The following is a 23,759-nucleotide window of genomic DNA, read 5'->3' as shown; positions in this document are numbered from 1 at the left end:
AAAAAACTTAATGTGGATTTGACTGGGGCCTGTTACATTTTTTATGTCAAATCAGATTTTCTAAAAACCAAAAGTTTGTACAGGAAAACGGAAACATTTCCAGGGGACTTTTAAGCTGAAAATTTACATGGTCCAGTTGTTTAAAAAAAACAAAAACAAAAAAATTATTTCATTGGTTTTGGCAAAATAATTTGTATTTTCTGCCTTTGCTTTCCTACCTTTGAGTTGTCTCCCCTTATCCCTTCAGGCTGGGTTGGGCAAGTGGAGGATGACACCTCTGTGAGAGCACTGTTGAGGTTGTCTGGCTATGGACCTAGCTAAAAGCCTTAGCTGGGTGGGGTGGGGTGGGGGAGAAATTTGACAATCCAGCTTCCAGCTGGCTCTTGTTACACATTTTTCTGATAGATGGAGGAGGCCTGAATCCAGACAAATTTAGGTGAAAAGACAGAGTTGATAAATTTCCACAGTGAGGAATATGAACTAGGGATTAGGGTATTAGTCACCTGGGCTCCGTTTCTTCCTCTGCCACTGACTTTCTACATGACCCTGGGGAAGTCATTTATCTCCAGGCCTCAGAGCTCCATGTGTACAAGGGTTAATAGTCTGGCCCACCTTCCTAGGGCTGTAGTGAGACACTTGGGTTCTGCAGCAATAGTGGCCTGATGAAATAACAGGGTGGTGCCAGCAGGGCAGCCTCACTGCAACTGGCCATACAGCACGATCTGAAAACAATGGGGGCTGCAGCCTTAGCGAAAGGTGGAAGATTTTTAAGTGCTAACAGTTGAACAGTGGGTGTGATTAGAGAAGCCAGCACGCTCTGGCATGCTGAGTTCTGGCTACATGATACAATACTCTCGGAATAATGTCACGTTATACAAAACCTCCCCTGACAACTGCCCCCTGCTCAGTGGACAGTGAAGTGAAAGAGGTAACTCCAGCGAGCTCGGGCAGCCTGCTCTCTGCCCACATGGCTCAGAGGGCTGCCTGATCAGTGATGCTAAACCAGACAGCTCCCCAGAAGGCATAGGCTTTTGTGCAACTGCTGGGCAAGGAATGCTAATGGTATTTTACATCAGCTAAAGCTTTCAAGGTAAGAATCAGGCCGCTGGGGCAGACCAAGCCAGTGTGGTAGCTTGTCTCCTGCCATGCCTGTGCAGAATTACAGCCCATCCAGCCCTGGGAACTCCTCTGAGAGTCCTAGAACTCTATGGGGGATTGGGACCTAGAGCCCAGCTCTCCATAAACCGAGACCATCCTGAGAGGTACCTGTCCAAACTGTTCTTAAAAGTGTCCTTTGAAAGCCTAGTAGGCCTGAGCTTAGCAGCTCTTAAGTGGAAAGTCTTATCTAACCTAGGGGTGCATCTCCACTGACTGGAAGATCCAGGTGGTGGCTTGATTTGATTTAATGGGGCTGTGCTAAATTGAACCATCAGGGCTCCACTGTCGACCCAGGAGCTTTTTGCTGGGACAGGGAGTAAGGGGAGGTGATGGGAAAGTCCCTCCCAGCAACCTCCCACTGTGAGGATGGCAGGAAAAATTGACTTAGGATGCATTGAAGTTGTGTGTCTTACATCGATTTCTCCCCCCACGCCTTAGTGTAGATGTGGCCTAAACCTCCCTTGCAGCAGCTTAAGCCCCCTTGCTCTTGTCCTACTGCCAGTGGACACGAAGACCAGTTGATCGCTGTCGTCTGTGATCAAGGATCCCTGTAAGCCTTCATTTCTCCAGTCTAAACACGCGCCCTTGTTGCAGGGGGTGAGTCAGTGACACAGCATGGCTTGCAGCTCAGGGCAGTGGGTAAGGATGGAGGAGACCTGGGTTTATTCCTGCCTTACTGTGTGACCTTGGCCAAAGTCACTTCCTCTCTCCAGGCCTCTTTCCCAGCTGTTGTCTGGCTAGATGGGCAGCAGCCTCTGTCTCTCACTATGCGTCTCTGCAGCACCTGGCACCAAGGAGCCTTTGGCGCAGGGCAGGCCTAGTGGAGCTTCTGGATCAGCTGTTGACCCTGCACTGGGTTGAGTGCAAGTCTGGGCCCTGGAGGAGATTCCTTCCTGCCCCGGGGCCTGTGATGGACCCACGTCTGGGTGTAGGTGGGTTGGGAGCCATGGGTTGAGCCTCAGCCTGTGTGAGCCAGCGCTGGAGGAAGGGGCGACGTGACCACAAGTTAGAAACACGCATCATTTTCAACATGCTGACTGTTAAAACCAGCGTCCTACGCTTAAAACACAGCCCTGGATAAAACTCCAGAGCTCCCCTTTCCCCAGCCCAGGTGGTGTCCTGCCAGCTTAGGCTGCCATGACGTTCTGGATGCCTAGCTGCTCCTTGAGGCGCTGTAGCTGGGCCAGTGTGATATTGTTGCCCCCGCACACGATGATCACCAGGGAGTCCAGTGCTGGGCTCAGTTTCCCCTCTGCCTGCAGCCTCTGCACCACACCGCTGTAGACAGCGGCCAGCGCAGCCCCACAGGCTGGTTCCACCAGGATCTTCTCATCGTCTGCATGAAGGAAAAGAGGAGGGATGGGGGGAGGTTAGCTGGGGCTCTGAGCAGCCATGTCACTCACCCAGCACATGTCTGCCTGCATAGTAGGCCTCAGCTAGCAGGGTCGGGGGTGATACAGATCTGGTTGTCCCGGATGGCGAGGCAGCTCCTGACCCAGGGATGGGGAGAAGTTCCTGGTTCATGGACTCAGTCACTCTCGCTAATTGCTTCAGGGGCCTTAATAGGATAAAAAGTTGCTCTTGTTTCATGGCAGGTCTGTGGAGAAGAGCCAAGCCGCAAACAAGGGGCTACAAAAGCTAATGGGGGGCTCCCCCAGCCTCCAAGGCAAAGCTTGGAGAGAGCAATGTATTTGACCATAGTCAAAGAAGCCATTGGTCTCCCTTGCGCTCAGGAACAGTCTTGTGGATGAGCTGACCGCCACCCTGGGCAAAGAGACCAGCCAGGGCGGTCTTGCTCTGCAGGATTTCCCTTCGCACCACAAGTGAGACAGGCCAACTTCCAACACAGGATGCCTCCAAGAGAAGAAGCAGAAAGGGGATAGGCTCAATTGTGGGGAAGAAGCCCTGAGTCCCTGACAAAGACCAACGGGACACCCATGGCTCTAGGGAACACAGTGGGTTGCAGGAAAGGCATTCTCAGTGGCAGTCACAGGATGCATTGTCCTTTTAAGAGGCCAGGAGGCCAGTCTGCTGTGCTGCTTACCCCCACTTGGTGCTACTTAATTGGTGGCATCAGTCCCAGCTGGGTGAAGCCAGGAGCACGCACTATAAAGAGGAGGCTCGGTGAAAGATGGTCTCTGTTGGTCCCATCTGGGTTTAGACAGGCAGGTGTGCCTGGATCAAAGGCCCTGCTGGCCACAGGCAGAAGAAATCTTGGAGGTAGGGAAGCCCAGGTGATGATGGAGGTAGTTGATGGTGCACAGGTTTAACCACAGTCTGAGTAACTCTGAAGGGGAGAATCTGGCATTCCTGCATTGAGAAGGGGAGTGACCCAAGCCTGAGGAAGGACCTGGAGAAGCAGTCCCATAATAACAACGAGAAGTCCTGAGGCACCTTACAGGCTAACACATTTTGGTGTATAAGCTGTTAGGGGAAAGACCTGTTTTGTCAGATGCAGTCGTGCTTTATATGACGAAGTGGGTCTTTGCCCATGAAAGCTTTTGCTCCAAAACATCTGTTAGTCTATAAGGTGCCACAGGACTTCTTCCGTACTAGTCCCGTGCTATTGTGTGGAATGCTTGCAAAGAGGGCAGGTTGGGCTGGGATGAGGCTCCTCTGAAACAATAAACAACCCCTAGCCAGGTTCTTCCAGGAGGTTCTAAAGCCCCCTGGAAATCTGCACAACCCTTCCAAAGATAACCCCGGGGGCTCACATTCCTTATGTTGCTAGACACTACAAATCCTCGGCTGGCCAGAGACACTGGATTTATGGCTTATTACAAGAGGCTGTGACCCCCAGCAGCCCTCTGGGTGCTTTCTCCTTGTTCCAGCCTCCCCTTGTGAGTGATGGTGGGGGGGGTGGGGTTCAAAGGCCATGTGACCTGGAACAGTCCCTGCAATGGGCATTAGCTGCCTGTGTTAACCATTCTGTTCCCCCCCGTGCTTAGCTCTGCCAATCTGTCCCTCAGATCAAGAAGAGCCTCAGAGTGAGCCCCAAACCTCGTCTCTCCTGCCATGAGGTGCGGGTCCCACAACACCTCTGTCCTCACCCACCTCCTCTCAAGCCTCTTGACTGGCTGGTGAGAGCGGCAAGGTTGGGTGCCACCACTAGGAGGCAGCAGGAGGCCCTGACCTGTTAAGCAGGAACCCAGGGCCCCAGGGCTGCATCCGGCCCATGGCTTGTGTGAGTCTGGCCCATGAGTTTGCAGCTCATCCTGCTGATGCTCCAGCCCTGCAGCCCCCCTGTGTGGCTGAAGCCTGAGCCCTAGCTCCCAGCTGGAGGGGAGGGGTGAGCCCTGAGCCTCGCTGGCTGGGGCAAAGCAAGCCGGGGTCCGATCCAGCTCGCCGGGGGGGAAGTGGCTCTGTGTGCTGCCGATCCCTCTGTCCCACGGCTGGGGAGATGGCAGAGCAGGGACCACTGGCCTGGAGGCTTTCCCCCACTGCTCCCATTGCCCAGAAGGCAGGAAGCTGGAGTTCGGTGCCTGGAAGAGATGGGGGGCATGGAGCCACATGTGCGCCTGGGGAGCTCTGCAGGTAACTGCCCCCCCACCCCCCTCCGGCACCTCCCCCTCACTCAGCCCCCCACCCCCAGCCGCCTCCTGCACCTCCCCCTCACTCAGCCCCCCACCCTCAGCCCCCTCCTGCACCTCCCCCTCACTCAGGCCCCCAGGCCCCAGCACACTCCTGTGCTCCACCTCCCCCCAACCCCTTATCCCCAGTCTGCTCTTGCACCCAACCTCCCACCCCGACCCTCCCCCTCCACTCCCAGACCCCCCCCCACTCTCATCCTGCTCTGTGGTAGCCCCTCTCTCACACACTGAACCCCTCATTTTTGGCACCACCCCACAGTGTACGGAGCCCACAAAATCTGCTCTCCCTGTGACCTTACAAGAGTCAGCCTGGTCTGGGGAAAGCTCTGAACCTCCATTGTCCCTCCTGCCTGTGGGCCTGGAGTGCAAGGGGTTGGGGGTGTCTTAGCTGGGGGCTTGTCAGTGAGGACTGGGCTTCTTTGTTTCTCACTTTGGGGTGTCTCCTGTTCCCCAGAAAGGTTCCTCGCCCCTCCAGGCACAATCTGGCACTGGAACGTCAACAGGTTGGAGGTGAGGAGCCTGCGACTTACAGGGAGAAGGTCAGCCATAGCACGTGATTGAACTGCACACTGCACCTGCCACGCCTGTGACTGGGAGAGCCCTGGCCCTGCTCAGCGTGGCTATTTTCAACATTTTAATTCACCACTGGGGAACAGCAAACCCCCTCGTGAAAAGGATCCCCCCTTGGCCAGTGGCTGGCTGTGAGTGTGTTGAGGCTGTGGCGTGCAGGGAGGGGGCTGTTACGTACCCACAAACTTTTCAATGGCCATAACTGCCTCCTGGTCTGTGATGACCTCTGAGAAGACAGGGTGCTCTCGGGCCAGCTTCAGCGTCTCGGCTCCCACGGTCTTGGCCCCAAGGGTCTTTGCCACGCTGCGGCCAGGAGAGGGGAGGAGGAAAGAGACATGGCCGCCGGTGATAATGAGCCACCTAGTCGGGTGAATGCTACCTGTCCCAGCGAGCACGCAGGCTGCTGGGGTTTGATCCTGGCAAGGAGCTGGAGTATATCAGGGTGGAGTCCCCAGTGTCCCCACATTCTCCTTAGATTCATGCTGCATCTTTCTGTACAGGGTGGAGAGCCTTAGCTTTAGGGTAGCACTGGGCAAGCTGCTGTCTTCTCTTGTCCCCTGTCCCTGCTCAGACAGTCAGTCCTTCCAGGCTCTCCCTCGCATGGTCAATGGAGGGCAGCAGGTGCCTGTGACGCCTGGTTCCTACCTATTCCTAGATCACAAAGGAGTCCAACTTTGTGGATCTGGGCCCAGGTGTGTGTCCCCAGGAAGCAGAGGGCATGTGCGGTGCCAAGACACGTTTTCCTCCAGCTGTCTCTGTGGGGCAGTATTGTTGGGGGGAGGGATAGCTCAGTGGTTAGGGCACTGGCCTTATAAGCCCAGGGTTGCGAGTTCAGCCATTGAGGGGGGCCTCTCCCCAGCCCAGACCCTTGAGAGGTCCTACCATGAGGGCCGGGGATGACTCAATGACCTCTCAGGTCCCTTCCAACTCTATGTTGTGTATGTGGATACACTGGAGAGGGTCCCACGGAGGGCGACCAAAATAATTCAGGGGCTGGAGCATATGACTTACGAAGAAAGGTTGGGGGAAGTGGGACTGTTTAGTCTGCCTAAGAGAAGACTGAGGGGGGACTTGATAACAGCCTTCAACTTACTGAAGTGAGGCTGCAAAGAGGCTGGAGAGAGGCTGTTCACAGTGGTCACAGATGGCAGAACACGGAGCAATGGTCTCAAGTTGTGGTTGGAAAGGTCGGGGTTGAACATTAGGAAAAACTTTTTCACTAGGAGGGTGGTGAAGCACTGGAATGGTCTACCCAGGGAAGTAGTGGAGTCTGCATCCCTGGAGGTGTTTAAGTCTTGCCTCGACAAAGCCCTGGAGGGGCTGATCTGATGGGTTTGGTCCTGCTTAGAGCAGGGGGCTGGACTCGATGGCTTTTTTAGGTCTCTTCCAGCTCTATTGTTCCATGATTCTATGTCAGATTATGCACAGGAGGGGCTGGCTGGAGGTGCTGAGGGGGAGGAAGCCAAACTGGAATAACATCCAAGGCATGCAGGTGGCAGAGTAAAGAACATGGAGGGAATCATGATTCTGCTGGACAATTCTCTCCCCTATCAGGCCTGAGCTGAGGGTTCTGCCGACCACCCCCCTTCCCCAAGCCATGGTTCCTCTGCCTCAATATGAGGCAGGCAAAGAGCTCTGATTTACCCTCCTCCTGTCACTCACCTAGTGATCTCTGGCAGCGTCACCAGCTGCCCAGCAGCCATGGCAGCATTCAGGCTGTGTGCTCCTTTGGTCTCCATGGCAATGATGGGCACATCCTCCCAGCCCACCTCCCGAAGGCCCTGGACCACTCCACACAGCATCCCGCCACCTCCCACAGACAAGGCCAGTGCCCCAGGCTTGGAGTCCAAGTTTTGCTTCAGCTCCTTCACTATGGACATGTGGCCTTCCCTGCAGAGAGACAGAGAGAGAGATCAGGAGCAGGGGAAAATAATCCTAGAGATATCCAGAGATCAACAGTCCTGACCATGCTCTATAAATGTGCCCAGAAAGCACAGGTCCTGATTCTGCTCAGGGCCACCAATCTCATCCCACTGAGTTCTGAGGCATTCCTCTTGGCTCACACCAGTGTCAGTGAAGCAGCATATCCCCCAGCCTAGGACAGCCTGGGTTAGCCCAGTTCAGCCTAGAAAGGCTGCCCTCTGTGCTCAGGCTGCGATCTCACCACCTCTGGGCCAGGCCCGGGTGTGAGAACGAGGAGGTGAGGGACTCTGTGACAAACAGACCACAGCCCCATCTCCCCTCAGGGCGGGAGGACCTTTGAACGTCTCCCCTCTGCTATATGTCCTTCTAAAGCCCTTGCTCCAGTGGGGCTGAGACAGGGCTGTGGTTTTCAGGGCAGGGATGGGGGGCGGCAGCGCCGTGGTAATTGTGAAAATCAGGTGCGAGCAAACAACATGATTCCCTTTCTTAGCTCTAGGTCTATGTTCTCTGGAGGTGCTGACTTTAGCGGTGCAGAGCACAGGCCCCATAAATGGGTGGCAAATAGGCACGTACTCTTTCTCGCTCTCTGGCAAGCTTCGCCCTGCATCCCATGCCTGCTGTGCCGAGAGATGGTGGCCAGGCGAATGCGGTCAGCAGAGGGTGGACTTCTGCCAAATCACCTCCCCGACATGTGCCACAGACAATGACCTTGTTGGGGTTACATGCAGCTGGGTTTAATCTCAGCTCTTGGTTACTCAGGGGAGTAGCGATATTACTTGGCAGCAATGGCTAAATGAGACCTTCCAAACTCAGCCTTCCCTCAGGCCACATACCAGATGAGAGGGTCATCGAAAGGGGGCACATAGATCCACCCGGGGTTGTTCTTCACCAGCTCCTTGGCTTGTTCTATGGCCTCATCCAACATCTGCAGGGAAGAGACCTTTTATTGGACACCTCTTCGGAGGCTGCACCAAGCACTTTACGGCCAGAACCATGAACCTCAGAGCCAACGGGGCAGCCTGCTCTGCAGAGCTGTCTAAGTTCTGGCGCTGGGACATGGCTGGGGGAGATATTGGGGCTCTCCTCCCAGTCAGGCAGTCTAATTGGCACATAACTACCTCTCCCACAATGCAGACGGTGGCCCCCTCGTCCTTCAGCCGCTCGATGGTGAAAGCCGGTGTGGATGTGGGCACGAGGATGGTGGCTGGGATGCCCAGTTTCCTAGCAGAGTAGGCAGCTGCCAGGCCAGCATTGCCACCTAAAATCAACCACATGGGGCCTTATAGTTTCTCGCATTCCACCATGTAGGAAGTGTCTCAGTGCTGCCTCCCAAAACAGTGAGTCGATCTGACCTCTTCTCCTTCAGTGCTCCCCAGCCCTCCCCGGGCTTGGGGCTGCCCAGGAGTTTCAGGAAGTGCAGCACCCCAACAGAAAGACCAAGGCGGGGAGGACTGTAGCCTCACAGGAACTCAAGATTACATTTCCCACTTGACCAAAGATGTCTGAAGTCCTGTCACCAGCCCTGCACAACCCCACCAACATCATCACTGGGGCTTCTCTTCCTTTTGCGAAGGTCCCACAAATGTGGCACCAGCCAGCTGGAATCAGCCTGGCTAGGGGTTCCTGCGCACCTGTGTGATCATTATTTACATATGGGAACAAGAGGAGGAGCCGAGCCTCTGAGTTTCTGGGGCAGTATCCGCGGGGCTGTGATATGGCTGCCAGCCCCCTCAGGGAGCCAGGGCCCTGGATTGGCCTATCTCACCTGAGGAGCATACGAAGCGCTTGCAGCCTCTCTCTGCCCACTGTGGAGACAAAGCAAGAGGAAGGGGTGAGTGGGTGCGAGCGTGGTCACAGCCTGTGACCTCATGACCTCCTCTCTCAGCAGCCTACGTCCTCCAAGCCATTTCTCCCCCCGGCTGGAGCTCCTTTTATGCCTGTCATAACGGCCACCCAGAGAGTCTCTTCATCACCACCAAAGCCAACACAATGATGTGAAGCCAGGCAGCAGCCTCCCTTCCACTCCTGCAGCTCCGAAAAGTGGGGTCCCAGAAATTTCCACCCTCCTTCTCCCATAGTCAGTCCCACAGCTGATGCGGTCAGTCTGATGTGTTGCAAAGGTGTCGGGACCACAGCTGGTCCGCACCAGGAGGACACAGGAATCCAGGCCAGGTTCTTTTCCTCCTAGACCAGGGCTGCATTCAGAGTTCGTTCTAGGGGGCAACAGGATTCCATGTTGGTCATCCGGTCAGGCTTCATGAGCTAATGCTCTCCCAGCATATGAGATTGCAGCAGGGAACACCCAGACCGGATGGCTGTGCCTGCTGAAAATGGATCCCAACCTACCCTCATGTCCCCCCACCTACATGCCCCAGCACTGGACCATTCCAGCTTTGCTCTGCAATCTTCTTTCCCCACCAGGCCATCATTGTGCCCTTCTCACTGCCACCTCTTGCCCTGAGTCCATACCGTTTGACAGAGGTGGCCAATCCCCCGGATCTTAAAGGAACCTGTGGGCTGAGCGTTGTCCAGCTTCAGGTAAACGTTGGTGCCGGCCACCTTGGAGAGTGGGATGCTGTCCCTCAGGGGTGTGTTCACGTGCAGACTCCTGGCAGAAGTCATGCTGGGCTCTGAGGGAAAAAGGGGAAATAAACCCATCATCAGGCCCTCGAGTATTCTGTGGGTTGACCATGGAACCCGCCTCGTGCTATGGCTTTGTGCTCCAGGGTCTCAGCTCTTGTTTTTACAGAAGTGTGCGCTGCCTTTTTCATGTCAATGGACTGTTGACTCTGCAGCCTGATGATGGTTCATGTATCAGGACTGTTAATGTTTTCACTGCTGATCATTTTAGCTAATGTATTTACGCCCCCCCTCACCTCACACACATGTTGAAATTGCCTCCTATCCCGCTGTTAAAATCCCCAACTTCCCTTGCGCAGCTGTTCCAGCTTCTCTCCGCTCCCCTGCACACAATACAAAAATCTGTATCACAATAAAAGCGTTGGACCAACATGAAATAAACTAATTGAAGCTAACACAAATGGGGGAGAGAGGCTTGCAGTACTGAGTGGAGCGTTCATTTCCTGGTTTAATGAATTGAATCATAGACTCAGAGAACTGGACGGGACCTCGAAAGTCTTTGAGTCCAGGCTCCTGTCCTCAAGGCAGGACCAAGCACCATCTTGGCCATCTCTGACAGATGCCCATCTAAACTTCTGTTAAATATCTCCAGTGATGGAGATTTCACAACCTCCCTAGGCAATTTATTCCAGAGTTAAACCACCATGACAGTTAGGAAGTTTTTCCTAATGTCCAACCTAAACCCACCTTGCTGCAGGTTAAGCCCATTGCTTCTTGTCCTGTCCTCGGATGCCAAGAACAATTTTTCTCCCTCTTCCTTGTAACACTCTTCTAGGTACTTGAAAACCCCTACCATTTCCCATTTCTTCTCTTTCTAAACTAAACAATCCCAGTTCTTTCAGACTTCCCTTGTAGCTCATGGTCTCTAGATCTTTAATCATTCTCATTGCTCTTCTGTGGATCTTCTCCAATTTCTCCACATCTTTCTTGAAATGTGGTGTCCAGAGCTGGACACAATACTCCAACTGAGGCCTAATCAGCACAGAATAGAGCTGAAGAATGACTTCTTGTGTCTTGTTCACAACACTCCTTTTAATGCACCTCAGAATCAAGGTTGCTTTTTTTGCAACAGCGTCACACTGTTGACTCATATTTAGCTTGAGGTCCACTATGACCCCTAGATCCCTTTCGTCAGTACTCCTGCCTAGACAGTTGCTTCCCATTCTGAATGTGTGAAACTGATTGTTCCTTCCTATTAAGCCCTATCCATATTTCAAATGCAGTGAAGTGGCCGCATATTTACCAGGCTGACATACCAGGTGCCACAGCACCCAGGGGACCTGTTGTGTATGGGGTTGTTGTGATCGATCTGGTTGTAGAAACTGAAGAAGATCAGTAGATGTCATGAATGAATGCCTGGAAAGGGTTAAACCCAGAAAGGGTGGGTTCTCTGTTGGCAAGCAGCCAGGTGAGACAACTGGGGAGAGAGAGGGATCATTTGAACTGAAGCAGTTGTGCGCTGAGGTGGTCTTTTGTTCTCTGGCCCGAGCGGAGGGAGAGCCCAAGATGCTTAATCCTGAGAAGGTTTAATGACTCCAGTATATATCCTGGCCACTTCATAATCACAGTGTACAGATATGTGAGTAGAAGGAAATGTTTAGTCAGACACGATCAGGTTACTTTTTATTTTGGATTAGGTGTGGAGCTTCTCAGGTTGATTGATGTATTTCCCCTATTCTCTGTAACTTCTTAAATTGCAACCTAGTGAAATAATTCTCTGTGCTCTAACCTTGATTTTAGTTGCTTTGTGACACTACCAACCAAGTACATGTTATTTTTGTGTTTCGTTAATCAATTACATTTTTAAGGCAATGATTTGATTCCTGTGTCCTAAAGAAAGATCCGTGTATACCCATGCCTTGACCAAAAGGTCAGCTATCAGATTGCAGTGTAATTCCATCTCCTTGTGTCTAAATTCTCTCCTAAGGGAGGGGCAGAAGCTTGGGGTTACCCACAGTGGGACATCTCAAGTGTGTTTTCCTGGGTTTTAAAGGTTTTTTTTCCCACACAGGTGGTGGCAAGGGATAGATGATATAGTAGTTTGGTGTGGAGCTAGTCTACAGAAATTAAGCCACTCTGCGCTGGACAGGGAAAGATGGAAGGAAATAGTGAGACAAGCATCAGACACCAACGGGTGCTGAGCCCACGGTTATGGATAATGATGATGAGCTACATCCCAAGGTCAGGGAATCTGTGACCTTGGGAAGCTTGTAAGCAGAAGCCTATAAAGGCAAGGTATCTTTAAGGTCTTTTGCAGGCCCCTACCTTCTGCACTCAGAGGCTGTGTCTACACTACAAAAATAACTTTGAAGCTGCTTACTTCAAAGTACAACTTCGAAGTTAATAACTTTGAAGTGGAACATCTACACGCACCCTACTTCGAAGTAGGGCACTACTCCATTCCTGGGAATGGAGTAAGGACTTTGAAGTTGGGCTCCCTTACTTCAAAGTTAACTTTGATGTAAGGGAAAACAGGTATAGACTCTCTGCTGGCTACTTTGATGTAGTGCCTAATGTCAAAGTTAACTTAAAAGTTAGTTCCTAGTGTAGATGCACCCAGAGTGTCAGAGTGGGGATCAGCCCTGATTTTAAGCATTAGTCCAGCTGATTTTGGCTGGTTCTAGCTAGGTTTGTGTGATGGAATAAAATGGAAAACCTACAACTGCTGCAGCTGTCTGTATTCCAAGAGAGTTCTTCCTAAACTTGGTGATCTCAAAAGATAAAGTGGTGACAAGGATGGGATTCTTGTGCCGCCTCCAGCAACAGAAGAAGTAGACATCAATCAAAAAACCCAAACCTTTCTGCTGTCCTAAACGAGGAAGGGGTGAAAAGTCACTGTTACACTGATGGTGCAAACTGAAACTAAAATGGAGTCTGCTTTGTTTAGACTGAAGAGAGGCCCAGAGGCTGGGACATTTAAAACAAGAAGAAGAAGAAAGAGAAAGCAGGGAGGTGCAGCAGCCGTGGTTAGACTTATGCTGGGACCTTCTGAGGAGAGTATAACCCAATGGCAAGTACATACTGAGCGTCTTGAGCTTTTTGATACTGCAAATGACATTAAGGAAGAGAAGAAGGTGCCAGTATTCTGAAGTGTTGTAGGGGCTAAGACCTACCCCTTTGCTGCACAGTTTACTGCACCCCGTTAAACCAAAGGCTGAATCTTACAGACATTGTGGAAATCCTGGAGTCACATGATTCTCCAAACCCATTAGTAACTGCAGAAAAGTTTGGGTTCCACACAGTGCATTTTTTTGTGCCAGTACTTGCTGGTACTGAGTACTGGCACTTCGGCAGCCCCCACTGCAGGATTGGCTTGTGGAGAGGGGCGGCAGGTCGGCTCAGTACCAGCTCCTCTTTTTCTTTCTTTTTTTTTTTTTAAATACAAAAAAAGCACTGGTTCCACAAAAGAGATCGAAAAGAAAGTGAGACGCTTGTACAATTTGTAGCAACTATGAAAAAAAGCTCATGGAACACTCTGAATTTAAGGAGATGCTAAATGATGCCATAATTTACAGGTTATTATGGGGCCTGCAAAGTGAAGCTATACGGAAACGCTTATTAACAGAGGCCCAGCTCACCCTACAGAAGGCCGTTGATATTGTGGTCTCCATGGAACCAGCCACACGGGAGGTGCCATACCTCAGTGCACCCCCTAGGGTACATTACACATCCCAAGAACCTACCCACAGAACGGTGAGGAGCCAGGAATGTTACCGCTGTGGTGAGCTGAATCACAATGCATTAGAATGCTGATGTCAGGACCTTGTGTGTCGACCATGTGGCAAAAAGGGACACATTGATTGTGCCTGCAAACAAAAGAAAAAGAGACCTGTGGGCTGCGTACCAAAAAGGAAAAAATATCTGCATTCCCTCCAGCAAGCTCAGGATGGTCAAGGGGACACCACGTCTGAAGAAGAAGCGCCACTCCATGTTTTGCCTTTGGCAGCCAGCTCACATAAATACTTGGTCACCCCCTCCTTGGATGGCAAACTGTAAGCATGGAATTGGACACTGGTGCATCAGTTTCTCTGGTCTCAGCCACTGTGTGAAAGGAAAAGCTAAAGCACCTGCCACTTAAGACAACAAAGATGGTTTTGAGGACATAGACAGGAGAAGCTGTACCCCTGCTGGGCACTACCAATGTGAAGGTGGAGCTCAATGGAGACACTTGAATTAACACGATTTGCAGGGAAAGGCCATTACGCAGCCTTAAGGAATAGATTATGGTTTAGGAAGAGCTAGCTGAATTAGGCAGAAATGTGCTGGATGACTAGAGAAGAAACGGGTCTGACCCATCTAGTAAGGAAACATGCTGCTGTTTTTTTGGAGAGGAACTGGGAAGTAGGCGGGGAATCACTATGAAATTGACATTAAACCTGGCAGCCAACCAAAATAATCATAGAAGAGTAGGACTGGAAGGGACCTCGAGAGGCCATTGAGTCCAGCCCCCTGCCCTCATGGCAGGACCAAGCACTTTCTAGACCATCCCTGAAAGCCATCTATCTAACCTCTTCTTAAATATCTCCAGTGATGGAGATTCTACCACTTCCTTTGGCAATTCGTTCCAGTGTTTGATCACCCTGACAGTTAGGAACTTTTTCCTAATGTCCAACCTGAACCTCCCCTGCTGCAATTTAAGTCCATTGCCTCTTGTTCTATCCTCAGAGGCAAGGAAGAACAAGTTCCCTCCCTCTGCCTTATGACACCCTTTTAGATACCTGAAAACTGCTATCATGTCCCCCCTCAATCTCCTCTTTTCCAAACTAAACAAGCCCAGTTCTTTCAGCCTTCCTTCATAGGTCATGTTCTCTAGCCCTTTGATCATTCTCGTTGCTCTCCTCTGGACCCTCTCCAATTTCTCCACATCCTTCCTGAACTGCAGTGCCCAGAACTGGACACAATACTCCAGCTGAGGCCTAACCAGCGCAGAGCAGAGCGGGAGAATGACTTCTCATGTTTTGTTCACAACACACCTGTTAATGGATCCTAGAATCATGTTTGCTTTTTTTGCAACAGCATCACACTGTTGACTCATATTTAGCTTGTGGTCCACTATAACCCCTAGATCCCTTTCTGCTGCATTCATTCCTAGGCAGTCCTTTCCCATTCTGTATGTGTGACACTGATTGTTCCTTCCTAAGTGGAGCACTTTGCATTTGTCCTTATTAAACTTCATCCTGTTTACCTCAGCCCATTTCTCCAGTTTATCCAGATCCTTTTGAATTATGACCCTATCCTCCAAAGAAGTTGCAACCCCTCCCAGCTTGGTATCATCTGCAAACTTAATAAGTGTACTTTCTATGTTAATATCTAAATCGTTAATGAAGATATTGAACAGAACCGGTCCTAAAACAGACCCCTGCGGAACCCCACTAGTTATACTTTTCCAACAGGATTGAAAACCATTAATAACTAATCTCTGGGTACGGTTATCCAGCCAGTTGTTCACCCATCTTATAGTAGCCCCATCTAAGTTGTATTTGAGTAGTTTATTGATAAGTATATTATGTGAGACTGTGTCAAATGCTTTACTGAAGTCTAGGTATATCACATCCACCACTTCTCCCTTATCCACAAGGCTCGTTATTGTATCAAAGAAAGCTATTAGATTGGTTTGACATGATCTGTTTTTAACAAAGTCATGCTGGCTGTTCCCTATCACCTTACCACCTTCCAACTGCTTGCAGATGATTTCTTTAATGACCTGCTCCATTATCTTTCCTGGCACAGAAGTTAAGCTGACTGGCCTGTAGTTTCTCGGGTTATTCTTGTTCCCCTTTTTATAAATGGGTACTATATTTGCCCTTTTCCAGTCTTCTGGAATCTCTCGCGTCTCCCATGATTTTCCAAAAATGATTGCTAAAGGCTCAGATACCTCTTCTATCAGCTCCTTGAGGATTCTAGGATGCATTTCATCAGGCCCTGGTGATTTGCAGACATCTAATTTTTCTAAGTAAATTTTAATTTGTTCTTTTCGTATTTCAACTTCTAAACCTACCCCTTTTTCACTAGCATTCTCTATGTCAGGCATTCCTTCAGCTTTCTCAGTGAAGACCGAAACAAAGAAATCATTAAACATCTTTGCCATTTCCAAATTCCCTGTTACTGTTTCTCCCTCATCACTGACCAATGGCCCTACCCTCTCCTTGGTCTTCCTCTTGTTACCAATGTATTCGTAAAAAGCCTTCTTGTTTCCCTTTATGCTTGTAGCTAGCTTGAGCTCATTTTGTGCCTTAGCCTTTCTAATCTTGCTCCTGCATGCTCGTGTTGTTTGCCTATATTCATCCTTTGTAATTTGTCCTAGTTTCCATTTCTTATATGATTCCTTTTTTAGTTTGAGATCATGAAAGATCTCCTGGTTAAGCCAAGGCAGTCTTTTGCCATGTTTTCTATCTTTCCTACGCAGTGGGATAGCTTGCTTTTGAAGCTATCAAATCTGAAGGCCAGATCTGTGACACATCACATCAGGCCAAAAGTTGAAGTGGACCTAGAGTACCCAGTCAAAAATGGAGTCCAAGTATCAAACAACCATAGCCCATGGGCAACTCCAATTGTTCCAATATTGAAAAAGATTTGCACAGATTTTAAGGTCAGTGTTAATCCGGTGTTGTATACAGACCAACATTCTCTTCCCCAAGTCAATGTCCTTCTTGCAGGCCTGCTGGGGGCCAAAAATTTAGCAAGATTGATCTGAGTCAAGAATATCATGCCAATGAGAGGTCCCAAGAACTGTTGACTATTGTGATGCATAAAGGGCTTTATTGTGACTGTCACTTACCCTTCAGAATAACATCTGCCCCACCTTTGTTCCAGTGGGCTATGGACCAGATCTTGTGTGGCTTGTCAGGAGTCCAGTGTTATCTTGAGCACATCCTGCTCACTGGTAGGAATGAGGAGGCCCACCTTAAGAACTTAGAGGCTACCCTACAAAGACTGGAAGAGTACAGCCTACAAGTCTGCAAAGACAAGTGTACATTCTTTTAGCACTCTGTTGAATATTTGGGACACATCGTTATTGCTACTGGCTTTTGTAAGGACCCTGCAAATGTTAAGCCTACTCTGGACACTCCACACCCTCAAAATTTTAGCCAATGTCTCTGATTTCTACGACTATTGAACTATTATGGAAAGTTTATCTCACAGTTAGACACACTGCTGGAACCACTTCATGAACTCCTTGGCCAGAGCAAGGCCTGGAAATGGACTGAAGCCTGTGATTTTGCATTTAACAAAGCTAAATGTGCATTGCTAAACTCAGAGGGCCTAACACATTTTGATCCCCGTTTACCTTCACAGTTGGTCTGCAATGCTTCCCCTCAGGGAGTGGGAGTTGTTTTGTCACACATTATGCCTTCGGGAGAAGAGAGACCAATTGTTTTTGTTTTATGTATCTTATGCAAGGCACAAACCAGCTATGCACAAATTGAGGACGAAGCATTGGGAATCACGCTGGGAATTTCGTCAGTACTTGTTTGGATGGAAGTTTACACTTCTCACCAACCACTGACCTCTTATTTCAATTTTTGGTCTCCACACAGGAATTCCACCATTGGCTACTAGGCGTACGCAACAATGGGCATTGTTGCTTTCTGGACTCGCATGTGAAATCAGATATCGGAAATCCACTCGGTGTTGCAATGCAGATGGTCTCTCAGGGCTGTCTTTGCCAGTCAACCATCAAGATACTGGCAGAAAGAAATCTCCTTTGAACAGGTGGAGAACATGTCTATCATTGCCATTCAGGTTAAGAGAAAAACATTGACTCAGTACTGTCCCAAGTTATGGACCTAGTGATGCACGGAACATCTCTGTGGGACTCTCAGTTCTCACGCATCCTTGTTCCCCACATGTGCTGGAGGACGGAGTTATCGATCCATTTTGGGTGCTTGCTGGGGGGAATGTGTGTCCAACACCTCTGAGATCACAGATGTTACAACAGCTACAGTCACTGTGGAATGGTGCACATAAAAGAAATTGCATGAAGCTTTTTTTGGTGGCCTGACTTGGACTGTGCCATTGAAGAGAAGGCAAGAGCTTGTATTTCATGTCAGGGTGTCAGGAATACACTTCAGTTGGCACCTCTACCCCCATGGGAGTTTTGTGAAAAACTGTGGCAGTGTATTCACATTGATTTTGCTGGAAGGAAGCATGTTCTTGCTGGTATATGCCCATTTTAAATGGACAGAAACCTGTGGAAAGCTGTCCACTACTGCTGAGAGTATTCTCCAAAAACAGTGAGGAATCTTCAGTTGTTTTGGTTTGCCAGAAAAACTTGTGCGTGACAAAGGTCTGCAGGAGTATGGAAATTTTATTAAAGCAAACGGGGTTCATCACATCACTTCAGCACCGCATCATCCATCCACCAGTTGATTCGCTGAAAGTTTGTACAGACAACGAAACGAGCTTTGAACTTGGCTGGAGGACATCAGTCATTCAAAAGCGTCTGAACACCTTCTCACTAGCCTACAGACACACACCTCATGCTACAACCAAAGCATCCCCAGCCTTTCTAATGATGGAACATCAGCCGCACACTTGCTTTCATCTGCTGAAACCTTTTGAACCAAGGCAAATAGTGTAACATCAACAGCAACTCAAGTCATCAGATTTGCATCTAGGGCAAAAGACCAAACCTTTAGCTCCTGGACAGCTGGTTTTGGCTCAGAATTATGCTTCTGGAGCTAAAGGGGTCCCCATCACTGTCATTGCTCAAACAGACCTGTTTTCTACACTGTCTGAACTGCAAATGATCTCCTCTGGCGGTGGCATGTAGATCAGCTGTTGCCAGGTTATGATCTATCCCATATCCAAAGGAGTTGCCTGACCTCTCCACTACTGATGAGATACTGAGTCAAGAGTCACCAGTTCCTGATTTTCCTCCTCCTTCACTGCCTGTGGTGAACACAAACCCCATCCCTGTGCAGGCTGATTCAACAGCCTCACCTGTTTTCACTTGTGGCCATGGCTAGACGGCGTGGTAAGCTTGAAATAAGCTACACAATTTGAGCTATGCAAATTGCATAGCTTATTTCAAGTAGATTTCATACTAGGTTATTTCAGTATGTGGCACCATCTAAAAGGTGCTGCATGTTGAAATAAAGCCCTACTTTGAGGCATCCCTGTATTCCTCATGTAAATGATAGCACGCCCGTCACCTTGAATGGGGATAGTGCGCCCGTTATCTCAAAAACTGCTTTGAGACAACAGGCATGTTGCACAGACTTGGGCTGCTATTTCAGGATACCACTGTATTGACAAATAATGCCCACTGTCTAGACATAACCTGTCAGGCCTGCACCTATAGGACCTTTGGGTGGAAGTACACCAGATGTCTGCCCTAATCCGGCTAGAGAACAAAGATCTCCTCAGTAGCTGGATCTCTAGTTAAGGCTAACCCATGGTTACGAGGCTAAATAATCCCAGAGTTAGCCAGGAACTGAGGTGGTCTACTCTCATTCCCTACTTTAGTGTTTATTCTATTACCAGGGACGTTCTTATTCAGGGGGGAGGAAAAAGTTGTGTATTGGGTTATCGTAGTGATAGATCTTGCTGGTGTGCAGTAACTGAGTTAAATCATAAGAGGCTGGCCCAGCTGGTTTTGGCTGGTTCCAGTTAGTTCCAGTAAAATGGAAAGCCTGCAATTTGCTGCAGTTCTCTGCATTTCAAGCGATTTCTTCCTAAATGTGGTGACTCCAAAGGATACAACAGGATCTTGTTGCAGAATCTACTCCCACCTTGCCCTCGGGCATATCGGTCCCTGCCCACAATGTTACCCTCCCAAGGCTTTCTCTGGCCACCTCTAGCAATATCTGCAGCCTCCCCCTTCTCAGCTTTTGGCATAGATTCAGTGCCCTCTGTGTGCCCCAGCTACAGACCATGCTGGACTGCGTCTGCCAGAGTCATCTGAGTCCTGTTCTCTCTATAGGGTTCATGTGAAAAACCTTCCTTTGCTCCTTAGCTTATGGCTCCCTGGAGCGAAGTTGCTTTGTGGTCCTGTGTGTGAAAGATGTTATCCAGGATGACCTGAACTGGGGCAAGGGGATATGGAGCCTTTCAGCTCCAATTTGGTGACCATCTGTCCCGTTTTTCCTGGGACAGTCCCTTATTTAAGGGGTCTCCCAGGCGTCCCGACTTTTTGAAGAAAATGGGCAAATTGTCCCATGTTTTGTAGGGCTCCTGTTCCCTGGCACCTGATGTCTTGAGGCAGCAGCCCCCACTGCCGGGGAGCTCCTCTGCTGGGTGGCTGCCCCATTCCTTGGCACCCCACAGAGGCAGCCCCCGGCTGGTGAGCTGTGCCATGGGGCAGCCTTTTTACTCCCTGGAGCTCCCCTGCAGGGAGTTAGTGGAGCCCCCATCCTCCTCTTCCCCTCATCAGGAGGCTGCAGAACCCCCATCCATGGTGCCTCACTGTGAGTATCTGCCCCCATTGCTGAGGAGACGTGACATGGAACAGCAGCCCCCCCATCCCTGCAGGCTGGTGTCCTGTATTTGCTGTAGGGCGGTGGGGTCACCTTAAGCTTGAAGGGCAGGGGCGGTGGGTGAAGCTGCTTCCTGGAGAGGCAAGCTCCCCAGCCTGCCCCTGTCAAACAAATCCAGGAACCCAAATGTAGCAAATGAGATCTGGAGGAAAAATGCCCAGTTAAAAGGCCCGTCTAAAGAAAATGGAGCATATTGTCCGCTTCAGGCCAGCTCGTGAAGCCGGTGAACTGTCAGAATAGAAAGAGGAAGAGGACGTCCGTTTGCCCCTCGTACCATCTGCCCGCGTTGAGGGGCCAAATCCACCGGACCCCAGGTCAGTCAGTAGATTGAATCTCAGTCCCCATCATCCAGTTATGTCCTTTTTCACTCCTGTCCTGTCTTCCACGTGGCCTGCTAGGTGTGGCCGCCATCTGCAGTATCCCTGCCCTCACCCACCCTTCCAAACACAGGGGCTACGTCTACGCTACAGTGGTCCTTCGAAAGAAGTTCTCTGGAAGATCTCTTCCAAAGAAACATCTTTTGAAAGAAAGCGTCCACACACGAAAAAGCAGATCGGAAGATCGAGCTGCTCCTTCGATAGAGCACTTCCAGACCGCCGCCTCTCTTTCGAAAGAACGGTCCAGGGATTGAAAAATCCAGTGCCACGAGGACAGCTCTTTCAGGAAAAAAAAGGGCCCCCAGGGCATTTACATGTTTTATTCTGAAAGAAGCATTCAGAAGAAGGTGCTTTTCCTCATCTGGGAGTGGAAGAGGGCCACCTGAGAAAATGGTGCTTTCTTCTGATTTAATACTGAAAGAACTCATTTTGTGTGTAGACGCTCCATGGGGTTTTTCAGAAGAGCCCCAGCATTTTCAAAACAACTTGCTAGTGCAGACATAGCCAATGAGGCCTATAAATCCAAGCGTTCCTCTTAAAGAAAGGCAGCCAACGACACTCCCAAAACAGACCACGGCACTAGCCAGATGCTTGCATAACAACCCCACCAGAGGCCAGCACCTGGGATACACCTTGGAGCCTCCATGACCAAAAAAATATCCAGGCTGCTGCCACTTGAGTTACAGCCGCTAGCAGCAGTAGTGGAATTTTATCTCTATATGGACCAGGTGCTACAGAGGAGACCCCAGACACTTGGCCAGTGTAGTTAACCTGACACATTCAAACACTGCTTCCCCAGCTCTTGTCTATGTGTATGTCTGGAAGGTCAGTTCTTTGGGGGCAAAGACCTTTCCTCATTTTTGCATATTACTAAACACACACACACACACTCTTTTTATCCTTCCCACTCTAACCTCTTTTCTTTATCCTCTCCCTGTCTCCAGAAGGAATACACAGCAATGTTTCTCAGTTTTCTTTGAAAATGTTCAGTCAAATGAAAAATATTTAATTTGTCAAAAAGACATTTTTTTTTTGGGAGGAGGGAGGGGAGAAGAGACTCCTGATTTTGTTTTTCTTGTGTTACCAGCTCTATGAATCTGTAATTATTAGTAAACAGTTGATCTGGCTAGCAATATGGGTTTCCCAGTTCATGGAAACTTTTGAGGTATCAAAAAAAAAAACAAACCAATAAAAAAACCCCACAAATTAAAAATCTGAAACAAGTGTTGTTTCAGGTCAGTTTACACATTTTCTTTCAAGTTTGACCTTTTTTTTTCTTTTTAAAAAAACTATAACTGGCTTAAAAGTTGAAACAAAAAATTATTCTGAGTTAGCAAAGTGGAAGTGTTTTTATTTATGACATGTTGAAATGAAAAGTTTTGGCAATTTTGAACCTTCATTCGAAATTTGTCGCCAGCAACTTTTCCCTGGGCAATGGTTGTTTTGAGAAATCAGCCTTTTCTGATGGAAAGACATTTTAGTGGAAAATTCCTACCTGGCTCTAGTGGACACCAGGCCCCTCTACCTACGTGGAGAATGACTTAGGGGTTGCACCAGGCAGCCCACTGCCCTAACTGGCTCTTGTTATGAGTGTGTAGCAGCATGGTTCTGAACTCCTGCCTTATCCCAGAAGTGCAGGCAGGGGAATGCTCTGGGAGCCTGTTTGGGAAGCTAACCCCGCAACTGCCTGCACTGCACCTACCTTGTGACTGGAGTCCAATCAGGGAACTTCATTCTGAGTGCATGACATGCACAAAGCAAACATCCTGCTGCTAACTCAGTGATGTCTTCTTTGCTGGAGTGACAGATCCTCTCTATGGCCTCCCGGGGCCCTACGTCAGAGCTGTCCCATTTACAGCCGGTCCCCGGGATGGTTATTTGCGAGCAGAAATGCACTAACGGATCATCCCTGTGAAGGTGAGTGACTTGGCTCGTGAGGCCTGAAAAGACTGCTCAGCCTCTTTCCGATGGAGAGGAGAAGGCTATGCCACTGCCCCCATGGCATCCCCTCTGGCCGTCCACCTGCCCCTTAGCTATCAAGTGAACCCGGCTTGGTTAGCCAGGCAATGGCAGAGATGGGGGACCGGTGGGGTTAGAGATGGAAAAGTTGGGGAGGGTTAGGTCGCGTGGTCCTGAAGATCCAGCAGGGAAACAGAGGCATGGGGCAGGGTGTGTGAGGGGGAGAGACAGCGCAGCAGCCTCCTGAGTCCAGCTCATTCCTGTTAGAAGTGTGCAGCGCGTGATGCCTGACTCCACAAAGGGCTGAGCAGCTCCTAGCACATCACAGGAACCTGATTGGCAATAACTGGACTTGCCCTGGACCAAACACCGGAGGGCTACCTTTAAGAAGAAGCGGCCACTTATTCTTACTCATCTTCAGCCAGGCCCCAAAGAAACTGAGACCCTCACAAAACCAGTGGCTGGGTCGGAAAACAATCATCCTTTGTCATCAAAGATCCTCCGCTGCCAAGAGGACAAGGGCGGACGAGAAGCAGAGGCACCTCAGAAACCTTCACTGATTCATCCTCCCTCGAGCCAGGGAAAAGCAGTTACCTCAATGAGTAGATGGGAAACTGAGGCAGGGAGCGATGCAGTCACTTGCCCATGGCCCTGGAGGGAGTCAGTGGCAGAGCTACCTGGGCTCTGTCCAAACCTGGCTGTTTCTTTCTTAGTAACAAATCATCTCCTGACATGCTTGGAAAGGAAGCAAGAGAAGGTACTTACCGGTTAGCAGCAGAGCTTGTTGCTAATGTATATTCCAAGTGTTTGTGTTCTTGCTGCTGCTTTTCAGGGCAGGAGAAAGTCTGGCTGCTGGTCTGTGGTCCCTTCTCTGCAGCTAGGGTAATCTGTGGAGCCACTGCCTCATTGGAGGATGCTGGTCTCTTGGCAAGTTTTATAGGCCCATGGTTTTTGCTTGGTGGCCAATTGGGGAATGGGGCACCCCCCACACCCTCCTCACCTCTGATGTCATTCGTCCCTCTTCCAGCCAGAGAGAAACCAGCAGCAACAATACCAAAAGGGAC

General features: G+C 49.8%; 1 protein-coding gene across 3 annotated transcripts; it reads right to left on the bottom strand.

Annotated features, from left to right (window-relative positions):
• Positions 1 to 107: 107 nt before the first annotated feature.
• On the bottom strand, positions 108 to 23,759 carry LOC142022508 (L-serine dehydratase/L-threonine deaminase-like). Of its 3 annotated transcripts, XM_075012438.1 has the most exons (9): positions 23,461 to 23,759; positions 13,565 to 13,687; positions 9,711 to 9,871; positions 9,007 to 9,046; positions 8,360 to 8,499; positions 8,075 to 8,166; positions 6,981 to 7,208; positions 5,497 to 5,621; positions 108 to 2,494 (listed from the first exon to the last, which is right to left on the bottom strand). In XM_075012438.1, the coding sequence occupies exons 3-9, from the start codon at positions 9,861 to 9,863 to the stop codon at positions 2,286 to 2,288; spliced, it is 987 nt and encodes a 328-aa protein (XP_074868539.1). In that variant the 5' UTR covers positions 9,864 to 9,871; positions 13,565 to 13,687; positions 23,461 to 23,759; the 3' UTR covers positions 108 to 2,285. The 3 variants fall into 3 exon arrangements, with proteins under 3 accessions (XP_074868539.1, XP_074868537.1, XP_074868536.1); XM_075012436.1 differs by lacking the exon at positions 13,565 to 13,687; XM_075012435.1 differs by lacking the exons at positions 13,565 to 13,687; positions 23,461 to 23,759 and having other exon boundaries at positions 9,711 to 10,059.

This window comes from Carettochelys insculpta, chromosome 18, assembly GCF_033958435.1.
Source record: "Carettochelys insculpta isolate YL-2023 chromosome 18, ASM3395843v1, whole genome shotgun sequence".
In the NCBI taxonomy this organism is placed as follows: Eukaryota; Metazoa; Chordata; order Testudines; family Carettochelyidae; genus Carettochelys; species Carettochelys insculpta.
Note: the sequence above shows the minus strand (reverse complement) of the source record. Positions and strands in the feature narration are given on the sequence as shown.